Genomic DNA, 21903 nt, shown 5'->3' with positions numbered 1-21903 from the left:
ATTAATCCCAAGATCAAAAAAAGTACACTCTCAGACATTTTACCAATTGTAAAACTTATTTTGTAATTTATCTCATCATCTGTCCATGCAATAAGTTTTATGTCGGCATGACATCAAGGGATTTGAGGACAAAAATGTGAGAACACAAATCCAATCTTAAACATGAACGGTGCTCTGAAGTCATAGTAGAGAATCATCTTTTCAAGGATTTACGAAGTTTTGTCATCGATGTAGAACCTGTGTCACCTAGAGGAGGCGATAGAGTTAACCGTCTTAAACAACGTGAATCTAGATGGATTTTTAGGTTAAATAGTATGCATCCATACGGTCTTAATACAAAGCTGGAGTGGTCAGCATTTATGTAGATCTCTATGCCCTTGATGTCATTTTTTGCTGGGTTCCCTCTTGCTGGTTGGACCCTGCTTTTGAATTTAATGTCATACAATAAAACCACTTGAATTTTTTTGAAGCGCTTTAAATAAAAATAGTATTTGCACTAATTGCACTTTATAAATTTATAGTTTTGATACGGTTTGAGAACCAATGACAGCGCTTGATTTTTTATGCTAATACGCATGCTCTGGTGTTCTTTTAAGATTTAAATGCCATTTTGAATTGTATCTAACGTGATTACAAATAGATCAACCAAATACGTGCAGTAAGTTACTTTGTGTGCATTTATAAATTTATTGTGGTTAGTTTTGAATGAATTTCTAATGTTTCTCTCTATGTATTTATATTTTTAACAGCTCATTTCTTGATAAAGCCTAGTTACAAGGGCGAAACGGGACCCGTTGAGCAATACAGCACTGAGCACTTTAATTCATTTCAGTACAGATACTGAGAGCATTTTGAGACTCTCTCTGTTTCGACAAACAACCTGTGCAGTAGAACACTTTGCTTTATCATCAATAGCAGATAAGTGTTTGCTTTCTTTCTGCACTTTATTTACTGATATATTTAAGGGAGCTATTACTGAGCAGTTTAGTCTGCATTTTTGTTGGCTCCAGTGATTACATTTATTCAAATGTTGATTAGTATGCTATTATGAATTTAAGAAAATGAAAAAAAACATAGAAAAAGAATATCACTTAGGACAGGATGGAGGTTTTTTGATCAATGATAGATATTGATCACCAGAATACTCTTAGGGAGAACGATACATGTTCCCTAAGTGGTGAATTTGAGATCTTTTCCTCCATTTAGGCTTTAATCTTTTAGTATCAACTTGTGGTGGTACTCTCTACAGCATCCCAATCTATGTTCTTTAGTTCTCACAGCATGGTATCTCTCTCAACTATGCACCAGTGTCAACTATCATTGAAGCTTCCAAGAAGTCTTCCACGTGGCACTGCTACTGCTTCAAGTGGCTCGCTTTTCTTTGTGGTGTAATGGTAAATCTCTGGATCTAGTGACTTGTCCTGTTCTGTCCATACTTGATTATGTTCTACACCTCTTTAATTCTGGTCTAAAGACTAATTCAGTGAGTGTCTGTCTCAGTGCTATTAGTGTCTTTCACACACTACTGCACAGCAAGCCCTTCCTCTCTCCTCTCATTCTCTTTCTAATCTAATCTAAGACTTAGATTTATATAGTGTATCATCTCCTGAAGTAGAGGCTCGACTTGGTTTACATAAGACTTCAATAATCAGGGAAATCAGTTTAACTAACGTGAATTACTAAACAAAAGACAAGTAACACTCCCTAGTGTCATTTCCCCAAAATTATTGAAATAGTATTGTTTTCATCGATATACAAAAAATCTGGAGAGAAAAGAGTTCTACTATAACTAGGAATTTCATTCCAAATCACTATACAAAAAGGAGCAAAAAATATTACCAACAAGCTTTATCCCTTTCACTGATAGAAATGAAAGTTATGTCTGAGAATTATTTGAAACAAAAAACCAAAGAGAATTCCATGTTAGAGGGACTATAGGCAAAAATAAACCATGGATAATTTTGAATATCATACAAGCGCATTTAAATCGAATTCTAGGATGAACAGGGAAGCAGTGAAGATTTTTCAGTAATGGAAATACATGATCAAATTTCCTTTTTCCAAAAATCAATTTGGCTGCTGTATTCTGGATCAAATTTCCTTTTTCCAAAAATCAATTTGGCTGCTGTATTCTGAATCAATTGTAATCAGCAAATGTACTCAAGCAAATGTAAATAGAATTGCAATAATCTAACTGAGCCAAAATGATGGCTTGAACCAATACAACAAAATGTTGCTTAAAGAATAGCTGAAACACAGTCTATAACATTCAAAAACTATAGAAACATTTTTTTTTAAAGATGATTCACCTGACTTTGAAAGGAAAGGGAAAATTCCAACAGATTACCCAATACCCTAGATGAAAAATCTATCTTCGAAGATCTCCAGAGCTCAGTTATCGAAGAAGGATCAATTTTTGGGCCAAACAACAATAATTAAGTTTTTGCTCCATTGATCTTCATTTGAATAGATGTAGCCCAGGATTGTAATCTGGAAATACAAGAGTTAATATTTAATTCAAAGTTTATCAGCATTGGGTCTACTTCTAATAAGATGAAGATGTCATTAGCATATGTGAATATTGTCTCAAAAGCAGTTGACTTTTATTTCTTTAAGTTGGTCAAATAGATGTTTAAAAAGAGAGGGGACAATGGAGAGCCATGTGGAACACCACAGACAGGCTTTCATGTTGCTGAGGTTTTACCTTCAGTATTCACTTCATATGAATGCAAAGTTAGAAATCCTACAAACCATTTAAATACTTTTTGATCTAAACCTATATCTGAAAGTAGTTGGATTAAATGTTTCATAATGAACAACATCAAAAGCTGCAGTAAGATCAAACTGCGGATTGTGCGATAGTAAACTTTGGATCTTGGAAATTAGAGAGTAACAGAGTTTGTATACTAAAATTAGATCTAAAGCTATAATAACCAGAAAGTTGTCTAGAAATAATGGTCTCTATCATCTTTGTTAACAGAGGGATCTTGTGATAGGCCTGTAATGAGATAGAATAGCTGGGTCTAAATCCACATTTTTCAGTAATGGCGTTAGAGCAATATGTCTCATACTATCTGAAAAATAACCATTATCCAGGATGTAGTTTATAAAAGATGTTAACCAAACTACTGCTTGATTGGGAGTATTACAAAAAATATGTATCTTTTTTGTCCAAACTTATCACATAGCTTCTTAACCTGATCATTTACAGTTTCAAAATTGTACCAGGTCCTATCAAATGGGATGATTTTTACATTTTTCATTGTCAAAATCAGAATAAAGATAATCATGTTTTACATTTCCAAAAGAGGCTCTTATATCAAATTTTTTTTTCATTGAAAAAGTTTGCAAGAGCATCCACATTTGGTCTGTTATTTTCATGTGACATATCACTTAATTTAGTAAGGGATTTCCATAGTTTAAATAGAGCTTTATTTTGATCTTTAGAGCTACCTATTTTGATTCCATAATAGGTCTTCTGAGCTTTATTGAGTTCTTGGTTATATTCAGTAATTTTCTTTCTCCTTTTTAACCTATCATCTTCTGAGTTGCTTTTTTTCCATTTACGTTCTAATCTTCTACAATTCCATTTGAGATCATGATGGCATTGAGAATACCAAGGAGCTTTACATGAATAAGAAATTGTTTGAGTCGTAAGAGGAGCTAAGGTGTCAAATTTGTCCCTAGATTTATCACCCCATATTATCAAAATATCTTCAAGTTTACAATCTTTAGGGGGAAATGGCAAAATTTCTAAGAATTTGGACCAAAACACTGATCTTTTTCCTTACAATTATTTCTTTCCTAAGTGGGATCTTTTCAACTTTAGACATAAAAATAGGTAAATTGAAGCTCCCCAAAGATAACTTTTACCATCTTATATCAGTAATTGAAGATCTATAATACTTTGTATCTATATAGCTAATAATGTCTAGAGTATGTCCTTTATCATGGGTAGTAACTGATGATGTCACTCCCAAAGTATTCATAAATGATTTGAAGTTAATCGTATTACTATCATCTAGGTGTAAATTGATGTCACTAGCTATCAATAATCTAGGATATTTCAAGGAGGCATTAGATTCATGAAGAGCTACCTCTGAAACATCCTACAAAGGCTACCTTAATATGGTGCTTTCAGCGCTCATGAAGCCTCCATTTGAACTATTGTCCATTTCATCTCTCAAGCACCTCACTTGGAAAGTGGTCTTCCTCATTGTTCTCACATCAGCACATCTAGTCAGCAAACTCCAGGCTCTAGTAGCAGATCCACCTTATGTACATTTTATCTTGACACAATGGTTCTTTGAAATCCAGTATTCCTCCCAAAAGTTGTTTTGGAGTATCGCCTCAATCAGTCCATCAATTGTCCAGTGTTTTTTTTCAGAGCCACAGGCTTGCCCTAATGAGGCTGCGCTTCACACATTGGACTGCAAATGTGCTATAGCTTCCTACTTGGACAGAACCAAGCCTCACAGAGCTTCTACTCAATTATTTCTATCATTTCACCCAAAGAAACTGGGAACTTTTGTAACCAAGAGAACAATCTCTACATGGATTGTGGACTGTATCTCGTTTTGCTATGCTCGGACTAGTCTGACACTAGGGATTGTGTTACTGCACATAATGTGCAAGCCATGATGACTTTAGTATCACATCTATACTCCACTCCTATTGAGGACATCTGTAAAGCAGCCCACCTGGCCCTCATTTCATACGTTTATGACCTGCTACTGTTTGGAATATCTTACCAGATGGGATAGTCAGTTCGGCCACAAAGTTCTCCAAAGTTTACTCTCTAATTAGTAGCCGATGTCCCTCCAACCCTATTTGATAGCTGAAGAGTTCCCGAATGTGAGAATATGCTGGCTGATTGTCCTGTGATAAAGCACAGTTACTTACCTGTAACAAGTGTTATCCAGGGACAGCAGGAAGATATTCTCACAACCCGCCTACCTCCCCTTCTTGGCTTCTTAGCTTTGTTACTAAACTGATAGTCCCACAAGCTGGCAGTGAACGGGAAGGTATCTGCACATTCACGGTATGGGCAGTCTTTTGATTTCTTAAAGTGACAGTTCACTTTGGACAGTCCATGCTGGGTTCCATGAATGATGTCACATATGTGAGAATGTCCGCCTACTGTCCCTGGATAACACCTGTTACTGGTAAGTAACTGTGCTTTTTGCATCTTGACAATTTTGTTGAATGAGTTAAAAATGAAATTCTTGCAAGAACTATAAGTAACCAAGCATAGTGCTCTGCATTTTCAGACAGCAGTGAATGCCTTGCTGATGATTGCAGTATAATTGCTGGAGGGAATCTCACTGGATGGCATCCTGATTCTGCTGCTGTTTTGTGGAGGAGAATCTTAGGAATTCTTGGTGACATCAACAGTATACAGTCTGCTAAAATCCATGCAAAAGTTATTAACTACCTCTATGAACTGTGGTACAAACTAGCAAAGGTATTTGTTTTTATATATTTATGCTTACTTTTCTGTGGTATTCTGTTTAGTTACTAGACACAGGTCAAAATTTTTGAAAGTATGGTAGCCAGCAAGATATTTTTATTTTCCATGCCTTCAATTTCCTGTCCTTTCTTTCCTAGGCTACTTGTTTGATCTTTGTCTTCTCTCCTTTCTCTTCCAGTTCCCTGTCTACTAGTACACAATTCCTTCATTTCCTTCCCTCGTCTGTCTCCCTTCCCTGTCTGAAAGGCCTTTATTGAAGCCACTTGATGTCCTCAGGTAGAAGCAATGTTTTCAGCATGACAGCTAATGAAGGGGACAGCCTTTTTAGTGGTTTGGCAGATAGGCTTTTGTTTTATCAGGCTGGGGAAGGAGGCAGTCTTTTAGAGGAGTGAATTAAGACAGGCAGCTAAGTTCCCTCTAAGCAGAGCACATGAGCAATTGCTCATACATTCTAGGAGCTTTGCTTACAGATTTTATGAATATATGATCACTCACAAAAATACTTGCAAATCTGGAAAATCTGAGGGTTTTAGAGCTCACATGAAAAAATATTTTAGAACTTGTTGCTTACATGAGAGACAATTTGCTCACACTCGGCCAATCCTTAGACAGACCATTAACAGGAAGACACTAAAAGCAAGGTAGATCACCAGTCATACATCTGATTGGACTGACTTAGAACATATTTTGGAGATTTCTAGGAAAAATGTGATAGCTGCTTAGCAAACAATAAAATCCAGTGTATTACAATACTTTGCATCAATATGTATAACCACTAAATTGGAAGAAAGACCTCAGAAACCGGAGAAGCAAATTAAAATTGTTCATTATTTATTTCTATAGTTCCAATTCTTCTCCTTGATCCAGAAAAAACTCCATGTGTATGTTTTCACAATTAGCTAATGTGCTCAATTTTTATGTAATTGCAATGTAACTTCAGTTTCAATTTTAAAAGTCCCCTTTTACTAAGCTGTGGTAGAGGTTTCTACCACGGCCCAGAGTGCTAAATGCTCCAAATATCATAGTGAGCTTCAGAGCGGCGTCGGAACATTTAGTGCCCTGGGCTGCAGTAGACACCTCTACCACGGCTTAGTAAAAGAGGACCATATTGTGACAGCCCCGCCAGAGGCCATTTCACTCTATACATAAGCTTCTTCATGGGATTAAGTGAATGTGCTAATTACAATGATTTGTATGTCCACAGAACTGTGTACACTGGAGAGTGAGGCTGTGGATCTTGCTCCTTAACTTCTTTTGGCTGGGACAGATTAAATTGCTGAAGCATTGTATGACCTTATGTGAGTTTTGGCAAAGGTGTTAGCTTACTCCATCTCTCGTTGCAGGATGCTCTGGATTAGACAATGGGCTGGTGATTCCATTTCCAAGGCTACTTTGGCTAGTCTTCCCTTTAAGGGGCAGTTATTGTTTGGCAAAGGCCTCATAGATTCTGTGATGGACCGTTGTCCGAAAACTCTCCCTGACAGCAGAACCCGGATCTCTAGAGGTTCTGGTCATTCTGATTTTCATGGTTCCTGGGTATCCTGCCTATATGCAAGTACCATGTCTAGGAGATTTTCCCATGGCTCCCAATGACAATATGCTGGCTACGGGCGATCCCAGCCTTCCACCTCCTGTTCTGCGCCCTCTGCCAAAAAGACACAATGACACCAGGCTGAGGGATGCTCTTCTACAGATTTGCATTTCGTCTGACCAGTGGGTCTTGGACATTATTTGGTCGGGCTACAAGCTGGAATTTGCCCAACCTCTAGCAGATTGGCTTGTGGGCTCTCCTACAGATCACCCGGACAAAGCGCTCAATGTTCAAGCCACCATTCAGCGCTTGCTGGATATTCAAGCTATAGAACGAGTGCTACTCGAACACTTTGGAATTTGAAAAAGCGGGATAACAAATTATTATTAAACTTGAAACTTGATACTCTATATGTTTTATTGTGCCAAAGAAAGGCTCCGAAGATTCGAGGCCTATTCTGGATCTTCAGCACTTGGCTCTCAAGGTTCCATGCTTTCACATGGAGAGTGTGCTCGGTCATTGCCTCTCTGGATCTCATGGAGGTGTACTTGCACATTCCTATTTTTATTTTTCGCCCACCACAAATTCTTGTGGTTTCATGTTCTGGAACAGCGTTATCAATTATTGTCGCTACCTTTTGGGCTGTCAATAGCACCCCGGACCTTCACCAAAGTGATGGTGGTCATGGCAGCTTACCTGTGGAAAATGAGCCTCCAGATTCACCCTTACTTAGGTTGATCAGAGCTCCCTCATTGTCCAAAGGATGGCACAAAGTGAAGCAGGTGCTCCAGGTGTTGGAGGACCCGGGCTGAATTGTGAACTACATAAAATGCAATCTGACACCCACACAGTTGCTGGAATATCTGGGAGTCCTCTTAGACACATCTTATCTACCAGAAGCCTGCAGGCAGAAACTGTGTGCCCAGATTTCTTCCTTTCTGAAGCAGCCGGCTCCTTCAGCATGGGACTGTCTTCAAGTCCTGGTGGCCATGGTTGCAATGTTGGATGTGATTCCTTGGGTGAGGGCGCACATGTGATTTCTTTAGCATGCTTTACTCTCTCGCTGGGCTCCTCACTGGGATGCCTTACAGGCCTGTCTTCCTTAGGCTCTGTAAACTTGGGCCAGCATGGACTGGTGGCTTCTCCCACAGTCACTTTGCAGGGGTGTACTGCTGTGAATTGCCTCCTGGATTGTGGTGATGACAAATGCCAGCCTTCGGGGCTGGAGAGCCCACAGCAATCATTGTCCTGTTCAGGGGTGTTAGATGCCCTCTCTCGCTGGGCGCCTCACTGGGATGCTTTACAAGCCTGTCTTCCTTAGACTCTGTAAGCTTGGGTGAGCATGGACTGGTTGCTTCTCCCACAGTCGCTCTGCAGGAGTGTACCACTGCAAATTGCCTCCTGGATTGTGGTGATGACAGATGCTAGCCTTCGGGGCTGGGGATCCCACAGCAATGGTCAATCAACTAGTTGAAGCTGAGAACCATTCAGTTAGCTCTGATGCAATTGCAGAAGACTCTGGAGGGCCAAGCAGTCAGGGTCTTCTCCGACAATGCATCAGCAATAGCCTACATCAATTGTTAGGGAGGGACCAAGAGCACCCCTCTGACTCGGGAAGCCCACCTTCTTTTTCTTTGGGCAGAACATCACCTCCAAGCGCTAACGGCAGCTGTTGTTGTGGGAGTCGACAATGTTCAGACAGATTTCCCTCAGCAGACAGACTCTGGATCTGGGCGAGTGAACCCTGTTTGCAGTGGTGTTCCAAGCCATAGTGCGGTGCTGGGGTCAGCCCTGCTTCAGCCTCATGGCCATGGTGATAAACAAGAAAGTGAATTGCTTCAGTCAAAGATCTGACCTGGAAGCAAGGGTTTGACACTCTGGTGCAGCCGTGGGCTGAGGAAATTCTCTTGTATGTCTTTCCTCCTTGGCCAGTGATAGGCCGGGTCATTTGGCGGATCGTGGTCCATCAGGGCCACGTCATTCTGGTAGCTCCAGATTGACCTTGCAAACCATGGTATGCAGATCTGATGCATCTGCGCAGGGGTCGCAGCATTTAGCTGAGCACCCATCTGGACCTGCTTACGCAAGGTCCTGTCTACATGGAGGATCCGGGTTGCTTTGCTCTTATGGCATGGCCCTTGCATGCACAGCCTTAGAACACAAAGGATATTCTGCTGTGGTTATTGATACTCTTCTCAAATCTAAGAAGTCGTCCACAGTTTCTGCTTACACTAAGGCATGGAAGGTCTTCCAACATTGGTGCGCTCAGGACCAGGTGAACCCTTCGGCTCTGATCTTGGTGATTCTTGCATTTCTTCAGGATGATCTGGATAAGGGCCTCACTGTGGCATTTCTTCGGTTTCAGATGGCTGGGCTCTCGTATTTTAGATCCCAGGATCATCGGTCCTCGTTGGCATCTCATCCTGATGTCACTAGATTTTTGAAGGAGGCTGTTCGTGTCAGACCGCTGGTTCTACAACCTTTCCTTTCCTGGGGCCTTAAACCTGGTGCTGTCTAGCCTTACCAGAACTCCTTTTGAACCCCTTCGAGATGCTTCCCTCTTAGACTTGACACTCAAGACCATTTTTCTGGTTGCCATTACTTCAGCACAAAGTGTGTCGGAACTCCAGGCCCTTTATTTTATTTATTTATTTGGTTTTATAGCCCGTCCTCCCCAGGAGCCCAGAACGGGTTACAGCAATACATTCACAATATTTTGGAGGCATTAAGGGTGTTTTGGAGGATTATACTTGGAGAATGGAGTAAGGGATATAGTGGTTTATTCACAATATATTGGAGGCAGAGGATTGAGTGTACATTCACAATATACTGTGGAAATGGAGTAAGGGTTACAGAGGCACATTCACAACTATGCTGAGGACTTTAGATTGACAAGGCAGTGATGGGTGTTAGATCAGCACAAATTATAGAGGTACCTTTGGATGTACTGGAGGCATATAAGGATGCATTCACAATGTATAGGAGTACATTCTTCTCTCTTGCAAAGAACCGTTTCTCTGTATCTCGGAGACACGAGTTTCCTTATGGACGATTCCTTCCTTCATGCCGAAGGTGTTTTCAGCTTTTCATGTTAATCAGGAAGTGTGTTTACTTGCCTTTCAGCCTACTGGTTTCAGGACACAAGATTGTCTGTTGAAGAAACTGGATGTGCGCAGAGTGCTTTTACGTTATCTTGAGGTCACTGAGTTTCATCTCTCTGACCATTGAGAACGTGGATGGCCTCGCGTCCCAATATACAGGGTATTTCATGCTCGTGTAACTCGTACACAGACAAGTAATTCAGTCTAAATAATATTTATTTAATTTTATGTCCAATTAAACTTGAGGTTAAAATTAGAATTAAGATTACATTGCCAATTAGATTCATTACCAACTCTGCAAAACATTCTGTGTATGGGGGGCATCTCTTCCAAGGTTAAGTGGCCAATCAGGAGAGAGAGGATTCTCTCCCTGAGCAGAAGCTGATGCTTGCTTATGAACCCTCGCAATGACAAATATTACATCACTCCGATCTGCCAATGGTTAGCTAGCAGAGGCTGTACTTATTTATTTGAACAATGAAATTCCTTTTAGCTCTTTTAGATACCAGGCTTAAAGAAAAGTTTTACAGATTATATATTTGTTTATAGCAATTTCTGAATATGCGTAAAGCATTATAATATACCCCCAAAAAACTCCCTTTCCCAGTATCCTTAAGAGTTTGAATCAAAACAGTTCTCTGATCAAGTTGTTTGAAACACTGACAGTTCCACACAGACACCAAAAGAAAGCCCAAGCCCCTACCAAAGGTCAAACTAACTGACTTTCTATATCCTGGGCCTCTCAGGACTGGCATTTCCATGGTAACAATGTCCCTGTCTTTAACTTAACAATTTCCATATGTTGCCTCTCAGGACCTCTCAAAGTTTTAATATAAAGTTTGAAAAACAATTTTATACAAGCATACTGGGATCCCACATTCATACATTAACATCCATACGTCACATATATGATGATTATTATCAAAGTACATTTAAGTGATCAAACTCTCTCTACCAAGCAATGATATATGCCAGATCACACTTTTTGTGAGCCAGCTAGCCAGGAGGAATGTGAAATCGAATATCCTCTAGGCTTAGCTGGCCAAAAATCATTTGGTATTAATTAAAGTTACAAGACTTTTAGCGTGAAACAGAACAAAGAAACAAAGAAGAGAGAGGAGATATTAATTTTAAAAGAATTAATTTTAAAAGAATGAGCTTTCAGCATATTACAAAATTATAGTAGTGTGAATTTATTTAGGTAAAGCAATCCAAATTTGAAATACTTGATAATCAAATCTGCATGAAAAGATAACTTCAAACTCGGATCCCTAGGATTAGGGAAACGCAGTTCAAGCAAATTTTGTAGTGTTATAGTTCCTGCTCTAGAAATAGTTAAATAAAAATGGGCAGAACCATAAAGTATTTGAAAATATCAATATATAGAGTTTGAACTGAATCTTGACCTTCACCATTAACCAATGTAAATTTATCAATAATGGTATGAATCTATCCATCCTATGAGCAGAAAAAAACTTGCAGCTTTTTAAATAAATACTTGGAGCAACCAAGATATTACATTGCATTAATCTAATTGACCATGGATATGGCTCTGAACAATTATTCTAAAAGTTGATACTTTTAAAAAACCTCTAATTCTTCTTTAGTTTCTTCAAAAGTAAGAAAGACTATTTAACCAAGGGATTTAAGAACATAAGAAGTTGCCACTGCTGGGTCAGACTGGTGGTCCATCGTGCCCAGCAGTCATCTCCTGCGGCGGCTCCCAGGTCAAAGACCTGTGCCCTGAGACCAGCCCTACCTGCATACGTTCCGGTTCAGCAGGAACTGGTCTAACTTTGTCTTGAATCCCTGGAGGGTGTTTTCCCCTATAACAGCCTCCGGAAGAGCGTTCCAGTTTTCCACCACTATCGGGGTAAAGAAGAACTTACTTATGTTTGTACGGAATCTGTCCCCTTTTAACTTTAGTGAAGAGAAAAACAACAGAGGAGCTGTGTCTAAAAAAATAAGTTGAATTTTATTTTTTCTGAAAGAAAGTTGTCTCTGATCATTTTTATGTGTTGTAAAAATACAGACGACTGAAAAACAGTCTGGGAAGAGTGAACGTCTAAAAATAAAAAAAAGGAACATGGAAAAACAATTGGGTGGGGGCAATGTTGGACAATCAACATCACTTCTGTCATATGATCCATTCAAAATGGCAAATACTATGAAATAGGAAGTCTCTTAGGAACATCTAGTGTGTGCCATCATCTTGGAAAGGGGGCATGGCCTATGTGGAGTTATGTCATCACTTCATATGATGTCACCAAAGGGGAGGGGGGTTCAGCAAAAGGGGGCAGGGATTGGGTAGATCCTTGCTTCTGACTGACTGATGGGACCAGAAGTGGGCATGGCCACCTGTTAAAATATGCAAATTAGGTTTGTCAAAAGCTATGTAATCTTGCTACTGTTATGAAGAGAGATGGTAATATTATCTTTGAAGCCTAATTTAGATAAATTGATTTTAAGCTGGGAAGTTTGGAGATATTGAACAAAGTATATGAACTTAGGTTAAACAAAGATTTTCTTCAGTAAGTTTGTATTGTTTACCTCATTAAATATTTTAAACTTCAGTCTATGTTTTCTTTGTGCATCATTCTGCTTCTTTAACATATAAAATAATGTATTTGCAATTATACTATTTATTTTCCCATCAGGCAAGAGAGAATTTATCTATAAGCTTGGATAACCAGTCATCACCTTCCCCTTCTATTTTGATTCCACCCTTGCGCATGTTTGCATCATGGTTGTTTAAGGTAAGTAGAATTTGCATTTTGCATCAGTAGTATATTTTTCTAAGTGTCCTATTTGTTGTATAAATTTGATGCTGCTAAAGCACTAATGCTTTTCTAGATAACTTTTTTTTTTTATATTTGACATTTTGTTTAAATATTAGTGTAATCCCTGGCCTCTTGTGGTATCCTATGGCTAGTTATGTACACAGGAGACAGGCTAGAACAGGGGTAGGGAACTCCGGTCCTCAAGAGATGTATTCCAGTCGGGTTTTCAGGATTTCACCAATGAATATGCATTGAAAGCAGTGCATGCAGATAGATCTCATGCATATTCATTGGGGAAATCCTGAAAACCCAACTGGAATACGGCTCTCGAGGACCAGAGTTCCCTACCCCTGGGCTAGAAGAACACTATCAGGTAAAAAGAGGGTAAATAGGACAAATAGAAATTCCCCCTTTACCAGCATATTCAGGGTTTTGGGACACTGATCCCCAGAGCTACGTATATGTATAAGTGGCCAGCTGCTTAGAGAAATTCTGTATGAGCTCCCACATAACTATTAACCAGAGAGAGGCTGTTTTTCCCTACTCCAAACTGCTCCCTTCCCCTGCTCACTCCAACTACAGTTCTGAGGCTGAAAAAAACCTGAATCTATCTTTAAAAAAAAAAAAAAAAATCTTTATTAAGTTTTCAAAGCTAACGCAAAGTGCAAAACAATATACATACATATATTAATAATCATATTAAGCACTTATAATCAATCAATAGGTTTTAATGGAGATTTTGGCAGTTGGAACCCAAGCACAGTACCGGATAGAGCTTTGGATTCTTGCCCAGAAATAGCTAAGAAGAAAAAAATTTAAATTGAATCAGGTTGGGTAAACTGGATGGACCATTCGGGTCTTTATCTGCCATCATCTACTATGTTACTATGTAATAACAATATAGAAAAAAATAACCCCCCCCCTCATCCAATATTTTCCATCAGGGAATAAAAGAGATACGCCCCCCCCTCTTACCCTTCCCTGGATGTGTATGCGCTAAACAACAGAAAATAAAGATAAAATACAACTATAACGAAGACATCAATGGACCCCAATCTAATTTGAATAACTTATTATGCCCCATCATGTCAGCGTTCATCTTCTCATACTTATAACATAAGCAGAAGTTCGCCCACCAAAAAGCAAAACTAAGGCGATCCCAATTTTTCCAATTGCGAGTAACCATTTGCATGGCTGTCCCGGTCATAATAAGGAAAAGCCAACATTTATATCGGTCCAATGGGGGTTTAAGATGCAATATCATCCCACATATGACTACATCATATGTCAATGGAATCGATGAATCCAATATGGTATTAATTTGTCCCCATATAGATCTCCAGAAGTATCAAAGGACAATAGAACAACAAATGATCCAGTGGCCCTAGGTCTGGATGACAGTGCCAGCATCTATTAGATTTAGAATTATCTAATTTCTGCAAATGAACAGGGGTCCAGAAACTTCTATGTAACAAAAAAAACCCAAAAAAACATGTTGGCTCCTAGATGCTGACACTGTACATCTCATCCTCTTAAGTCCAATTCCGTGGCCATTGAGAAGCAGAAATCTGCTGCTTAATCTCAATGCTCCAAATGTCTTTCAGACTAGTTTTTGTTTGTTCAAATATTCCGATATTAATTTATACCACTTGGTGGCCTAATGCCCTAGGGAATCTGTCTGGACGCATAGGCCCGGCAAGCTATACTGATTTTTTTTTTAAATTACGCCACTCAGGGATCCCCTTCTGAATGGCCTGCTTCAACTGCAACCACTTATATGCTTGAGACTTTGATTGTTGCAGTCGTGAAAAAGCAAGCCTGCCTGCAGCCTGCCTGCAGCCAATGCTTCCAGAGGATCTTAGACTCGCCAATTTGAATCTTGAAGTTCAACCATAAGGAATGACAAGTAGATTGTTGTACTGATACAGATGTTAAATTATCAATACATTTTAAGGTTTTCCAGATGGTAAAAAGAATGCTATTGTCCTTATAAATTCTGAATCTTTCAAAACAGCCAATAGTAGCTCTCTGCTGTTGGCAGTGAGAAGAGTCTAATGTACAGTTTCCCTGTAGCTATGACTTCAGAAACTTGTTTGCTGAATTTCTACACTTTGAAAGATTCAGTGAACACATGAATCCCCCTCCTCACATTAATTTAAATGCAATCACCCTTATAGGGCACCAGTTTCTACATTATAGGTCACCAGAATCTTTATTCAGAATATTAATTCTTCATTGTTGAATGTATATAATGTATGATGTGCTGAAAAAAAACATAGTTTGCAGTTTGTCGTAGATAAGCCTTTGTATACAACCATGACAAAAATTTGTTCTGTTATTTTTTAGGCAACAACATTGTCCAGTGAATATAAAGAAGGCAAATTGCAGGCTTACAGGCTGATCTGTGGTATGATGAGCAGACGTCAAGATGTCCTGCCAAATTCAGATTTCTTGGTGCATTTTTATGTTGTGATGCACAATGGCCTAAATAACAATGATCAGGTACAATTTCTTCTCCCCATTTTAATCCTACCTTCTCAGCATGTTTGCATTTTCCAAAGTTTTCAAGTAAGAATATAAGAGAGAATCAGCAGATTTTTATATGCCAGGCATTTGAAGTAGGCCGCTGTCTAGGCCTACCTCGAAATGGAGACCTCACACATTATACACTGATTTCAATCAAAGTATGTTTATTAGCAAATCAGTAACAGCTTACAAGAATAAATCATTCAGTATATAGAGTAACAGAATGTGATCTTCAGGCCTGAGGATCCTCTGATGTCTGTTTTGCTTACTTCCTCTTAAAAGGCCTATTTTATACATTTCTTGGTGGCTAGCACCACGTTGGTCTAAATCACATGATAAATCTTTATTGGTTATTTCTTATACGTCATTACAGGACTCTCATGGAGAAGAGAGGCTGAGAAAGATAGATTTGAGGACATATATTTCATGGGCGTTCAGTAGAGATTACTGGCATAAAGACCGCCCTCAAAAATATGCCTGAACACCAAGTATGCACCAGCCGGTACCAGGAGGAAAATTTAGGAAGAACGAGATAAAAGAAGCCAGGCATCAGTTCCCCAACACTTATGATAATGAAGGTTCACAAAGATGCATGCTGACAGAAAATGGATATATATAGATAACAGTGATAGAGTGATAGAGCATACATCAGGCTGGCCAGACTGATGGAGAACTTTCAAAGAGTTCTGAAGCTCTGGTCCCGGGAGCCCTCTTTTATAGGACTCTGCCAGCTCTGGCCCACCTTGATGCATGTTACATTTCACATTTTCATTGGTTAATCATATTTATTATCTCATTTATTAATCTATTGATTGGTTAACATGAGTGATACTGTGTTACCACACCCCTTATGATCTAATTCTACCCTGATTTCCCGTAAATGTCCTGTTAATATACCAAGCCCCGCCTCCGAGCACCTGGCCTAATGTTTTTTAGCTCTGTGGTTAGTTTTTACTTACTTACATCCCTTGTTCTTACGCTGCACAGCACAATTTATTGATGAATTTCTTACATCAATTTCTGTGTCTTTCGTTCCAGCTGTTTTGTGGTTGACCTTTCCTTCAAGAAAGCAGAAGTGTCTTTCAGAGCTAACAGTTTGTTAGAGTTTGTTAGTCAGAGTCCATTTTTACATTTTCAGCATTCATTTTAGGCTCCATCCGTATTGGCCTGTTTCTGCTTAAATGGGGGAAATTTCAGGGGTCTTCACCTGGTCTCTTCTACACAGGACTTCTATACCCTTCCTCACATTGCATGTTTTTTGTTTGGATATTGAGATTTGAACCAAACCTAGATATCGGTGTTGAACATCTAGTATACTGTGTCCACCGTTGATTATCCAGGTACTGGTTAAATCTAGGTAACAGCCTGAATAATTACCCCTTTCTAGTGCAAGAGGAACATGAGTCTGGACCAGTTGGTTATTTTCCTCTCTAACTGTGAGTTGTGTAGAAAACGTCATCTACCTTTTTCAGCTCTGCTTCCTTCTTGAGTGGTCTGTGCTATAACCTTAATCTTCTACTCGCGATTTGGAAGATATCTTTCTGATCTGCTCTTAGTGTATTTTATCATTTTCAGGTTTTTATCCAAATTTGGAGGCTTTGCAGTGCTCCAGATGTCCCTTGCATCCCAGGGGCAGCTCTCCCTGGAAGAATGCACAGACTCTCTGAGTAGAGGTCTATAGCTAACAGGGCAACCCTTTTAAACTAAACTAAACTAAACCTTAAGTTTGTATGCTGCATCATCTCCACAATTGTAGAGCTCAGCACAGTTTACAGGAAATGGTATAGAAAAGGAACTCCAATGAGGGTTACAGGACAGTATAGAGAAAGTTTAGAGGGACTTAGTATAACAAAGAGGAGGAAGTATTACATTTTTGAAAATAGCCAAGTTTTCAGATGTTTTCGGAAAAGTTGGAGGGCGCCCAGATTCCGAAGTGGGGTAGAAAGGTTATTCCAGAGCTCTGTGATTCTGAAGGAGAGGGATGTCCCTAGTTTTCCTGTATGGGATATGCCTTTTAATGAGGGGAAGGATAATTTGAATTTTTGGGTGGATCTGGTGATGTTAGGATTTGAGGAATTCCAAGATAGTGGGATAAGGGAAGGAAGGATGCCGTGTAGGATCTTGAAAGTTAGGCAAGCGCATTTAAAGCGGACCCTAGAGACTACTGGAAGCCAGTGAAGTTTGGACAGGAATGGGGAGCCATGGTCAAATTTACTTTTTGCAAAGATTAGTTTAGCCGCGATATTCTGAATCCGCTGAAGTCTTTGAAGGCTTTTATTTGTTAGGCTTAAGTAGATGAAGTTACAATAGTTCAATCTGGAAAGGATGATGGATTGTACGAGGACAGCAAAGTGCTGTAGATGGAAGCAGGATCTCACTTTCCTCAGCATGTGAAGGCTGAAAAAGCATTTTTTTACCAAGGAGTTGAAGTGGTCGTTGAAGGATAGTGTAGAGTCAATGATGATGCCCAGAACTTTGCTAGAGAACTCAAGCTGCAGTGTGGTGCCAGAGGACAGTGGGATGAGGGTGGGTAGCTGAAATTATTTTGGCCGAGCCAAAGTAGTTTTGTTTTGAACTCGTTCAGTTTCATTTGTACGGTGAGGGCCCAGGATTGGAGGTTTGTTATACATGAGGATATGTTCTCAGAGAGGTTGGTGAGGTTTGAGTCGGTCTTGAGGAGGACAAGGATGTCATCAGCATAAGTATAAAGTGTTTCCAGGGGGGATAGATGGAGGAGTTTCAGGGAGGACATATAGATGTTAAAAAGAATAGGGGATAGAGGTGAGCCCTGCGGGACTCCACAAATTGGTTTCCAAGGAAAGGATGAGGTGCCATTCATATTAACAGTGTAAGAATGGGAGCGTAAGAATTTCGAGAACCAGTCTAAGACTGTGGAGTTAATGCCAATCTCAGAAAGTTGGAAAATAAGAATATCATGATGGACAACGTCAAATGCTGCAGAAAGGTCGAATTGAAGAAGAACAGCAAACTTATTACGAGAATTAAGTTGTTGAACCTTTGAGATTAATGAGGCCAATAGGGATTCGGTGCTGAAGTTGGGTCTAAAGCCATATTGGTAAGGAAGGAGAATGGAGAATCTCTCTAAATAGGATGAGAATTGGGTAGATATGTTGGACTTTAGCATCTTGGTCAGGAGGGGAATATTTGCTATTGAGTGGTAGTTGGAAGGTGAGGAGGGGTCTAGGTAAGCTTTTTTTCAGTAGTGGGGACAACGCAATATGTCCCATTTCTGCAGAAAATAGGCCTGAAAGTAGGGCAGAGTTTATAAGTTTGGTAAGAGATGAGATGGCCTGTGCGGGAATTTTCTCATATAGGTAGGAGGGGAAAGGGTCCAAAGTGCAGTTGCAGGCTTTCAGTTTGAAGCAGAGTTTAGAAACCTGGGATTCGGATACATGCTCAAAGGCAGTCCAGGATCTGTCAACTGGGATAGGGAACCTATTTATCTAGCCTGCATTAACATCTGTGGAGCTCAGGGATCATTGCCTTAGAAACAGGGATCATTGCCCTAGATTGCTCCTGGTCGTTTCAGAGCTAGCGCGCAGGCTGCTTGGCCCTGTGGCTATCCAGTGGACTTTAGAGGGTGCTGGCTGCATTTCCCTCCCTGATGATGTGTGTGGAGCTTTGGAGGTCTAAGGTCTCAGTCTGACAGGCAGCCAGTAGATTGCAACAATGGATCCTTTTACATGTTTGTCTGAGGCAGGAGACTCTCCATAATCCAGCTGCAGTGTGAGCTGAAGCAGGCAAAGCACCATTACAGCACTGTGTGTACAGGCTATTATAACCTATGGGATAATCAGAGGGATGGGGGTCTGAAAATTGTTTTTTGTGGGTTGCTGGGGCTTGGTTTAAGGTCCCTCATCTCCAAAAACCCCTTCCCTGAAATTTTTGAGCCTTAATATTGCATTCTTGGGCTGTGTTTTGGAACCACTATGCTGCTGCAGCTTTGGACCTAGAGGTGGCAGCTATGGCTTATTTTGTTGTATACGTCTGCCATACTAGATTGCATCAAACCCCAGTGGTGGAGAATGACGCATACTCCCAGTTCCTAATTTCAGGAGTGGTGTCTGGTAGCAGATGCTCTATAAAGTATTTTTAGAGTTATGAGCATGGTTTTTAATTATTTGATCTCTACCTGTGCAATGCTCTGAATCAGACAATGGGCAGGAGATTTGGCATCGAAGGCCTCTTTGAGCAGGTTTCCGTTCAAAGGCCAGTTGCTCTTTGGAAAAGGACTGAACGATCTTGTGACCAGTGTGGTAGATAAGTCACCTGAAGTCCTTGCTGGATAGCAAACCACAGGACCTGAAGGGGGTGGGAGGTGGTGTCAGTTGTAGGGTTTTTGGGGGGCGTTAGTCCTCAGCGAGGTCTTCTGTCCAAAGATCATTTCAAGGATCTTGGCAGAGGTTTAGAAGCATCATAAGACCACAGCCCTCCAACCGAGTACTCCCGCCCAAGCTCTGCCCCAGACATGCCCAACTCTGCCCATGACACACCCAAACTCATCCTCAAACCCACCCCCTTAATAATAGTACTAATTGTAACTCAATTTCTTCCATCCATTTTTCATATACACACAATATAATCTTATTAATACATAATGATAACCACAATTTTTTTTAAACCCACAAAGCACACTGTATGTAGAGAAAATGTTAATTATCATTTATATTGGGGGGGTTCCAAAGAGGTCAAGGCAGATGTCTTTAAAATATGTAATCAGTAACAACTATAGAAAAATAGACAAATATAGAGCAAAATATAGACAGCAGATATAAATTCATAAAACTGACACATTTTGATCACTAAATTGAAAATAAAATCATTTTTCCTACTTTAGTTGTCTAGTGATTTCATGAATCTCTAGTTGCATTTCCTTCTGACTATGTATCCAATATTTCTTTCTTTCTGCTTCCTGCATGCTTCCTCTCCTCCGGACCCCATTCCCTTCCCCCAACCACCATCTCTCTCTGTCCCTTCATGAGTCCAACTTTTCTTCCTCTCTCCTCCACCTCTATTGACAATATGTCTCCCTCTCTCTCTCTCACTGTTCATCTGTCTTGAGAGATCCAGGCATCTCTCCCACCCATTCTACTGCCACATCAAACATTTCTCCCTCTCTCACCCCCGGATCATGTGCAGCATTTTTTTACCTCTGCTCACCAGCCCATTTCTCCTTCTATTACCCCTCTCTAGCACAATGCCACATTTCTCCCTCCATCACTATGCCCAACATTCCTTCCCCTTGCATTACCTTCAGTCTGCCCTCTCCACCATCTTATCCAACATTTCTCGCTCTCATCCTTCTATTCCCCATGCATCTCTACCTCCTCTCTATACCAATTTTTCCTTTTTTCCTTTCCCCATGTGCACCGTCTATCACTCACACACTCATACCCCTCAATTCTCCCTTTCTATTCCCACCCTTCTGTGTCCCATGTTCATGCCCCTTCCTTCTGTGTCGAGTTTGTACCTCCTCCTCCTCCCTGCCTTCCAGCTTTATCCCAAAATTAAGTTGCATGCCGAGGATCCCTGCGTGCATTGCCCACCTGCACCCTCCGAAGCCGACCCGTCCACAGAAGCCGCAGGCATTGCTGGGGTTCCCTGCCCAGTTAAGGGCATTAAAGCTGAGGCTTTTTATGAAAATTCTTTTAAACATCAATTGGTAAAATGCTGGAATGACTTACCGTATTTTCTCGCATATAACACGCGCGTTATACGTGGTTTTTACAAACCGCGCATACCCTTGCGCGTTATACGAGTGAGCGCGTTGTACAAAAATTTTTTTACATAGTTCCCCCCCCCCCCCCGACGCCCGATTCATCACCCGGAAGAAGCGCTCGCACTCCCACCCCGAAGGACCGCTCGCACCCCCACCCGAAGGACCGCTCGCACCCCCACAGCCTCCCCCCCTCCCCCATGGAGAAGCTGTCTACCTTGTTTCCGGATGCCAGCACAGCTGCTTCCTCTGCCGGTGGTCCTGCCCCTTCTCAGAGCCCTGTGCTGCGCTGCTTCCTCTTCAGGCGGTCCCGCCCTTTCTCTGATGTCAGAGAAAGGGTGGGACCGCCGGAAGAAAAAGCAGCGCAGCAGGGCTCAGAGAAGGGGCGGGACCGCCGGCAGAGAAAACAGCTGGGCTCGCTGGCATCTGGAAACAAGGTAGACTGCTTCTCCATGGGGGAGGGGGTGAGGCTGTGGGGGTGCGAGCGGTTCTTCGGGTAGGGGTGCGAGCGGTCCTTCGGGGTGGGAGTGCGAGCGCTCCTTCGGGGTGGGGGTGCGAGCGGTCCTTCAGGGTGGGGGGGCGGGTGCGTGCGAGCGGTCCTTCGGGGTGGGGGTGCGAGCGGTCCTGTGGGGGGGGGGGTGAATCGGACGTCGGGGGGGGGCATCAGGCTTTCAGGGTAGGGACAGGACTTCAAGGAGGAAAGGAGAGTCGGGGCGGGCGAAAACAGAGTCGGGGTCTCCAGAGGAGAGTCGGGGCGG

The 21903-nt window shown here is 41.0% G+C and overlaps 1 protein-coding gene across 8 annotated transcripts in view; it reads left to right on the top strand.

Moving 5' to 3' along the window:
* RALGAPA2 (Ral GTPase activating protein catalytic subunit alpha 2) overlaps positions 1 to 21903 on the top strand; it is a 1036168-nt gene that overhangs the window by 448227 nt on the left and 566038 nt on the right. For all 8 annotated transcript variants that reach the window (XR_004538694.1, XR_004538695.1, XM_033936259.1 and 5 more), the window contains 3 exons: positions 5271 to 5464; positions 12760 to 12858; positions 15229 to 15384. Coding sequence is in view for 6 of the 8 variants with exons in the window: in XM_033936259.1 (XP_033792150.1) it covers positions 5271 to 5464; positions 12760 to 12858; positions 15229 to 15384 (449 nt within the window). In the remaining 2 variants the exon portion in view is untranslated. The remainder of the gene's footprint in view (positions 1 to 5270; positions 5465 to 12759; positions 12859 to 15228; positions 15385 to 21903) is intronic.

The sequence above is a fragment of the Geotrypetes seraphini genome, chromosome 3 (assembly GCF_902459505.1).
Source record: "Geotrypetes seraphini chromosome 3, aGeoSer1.1, whole genome shotgun sequence".
Classification (NCBI taxonomy): domain Eukaryota; kingdom Metazoa; phylum Chordata; class Amphibia; order Gymnophiona; family Dermophiidae; genus Geotrypetes; species Geotrypetes seraphini.
This window is presented reverse-complemented; position numbering and strand designations above follow the sequence as displayed.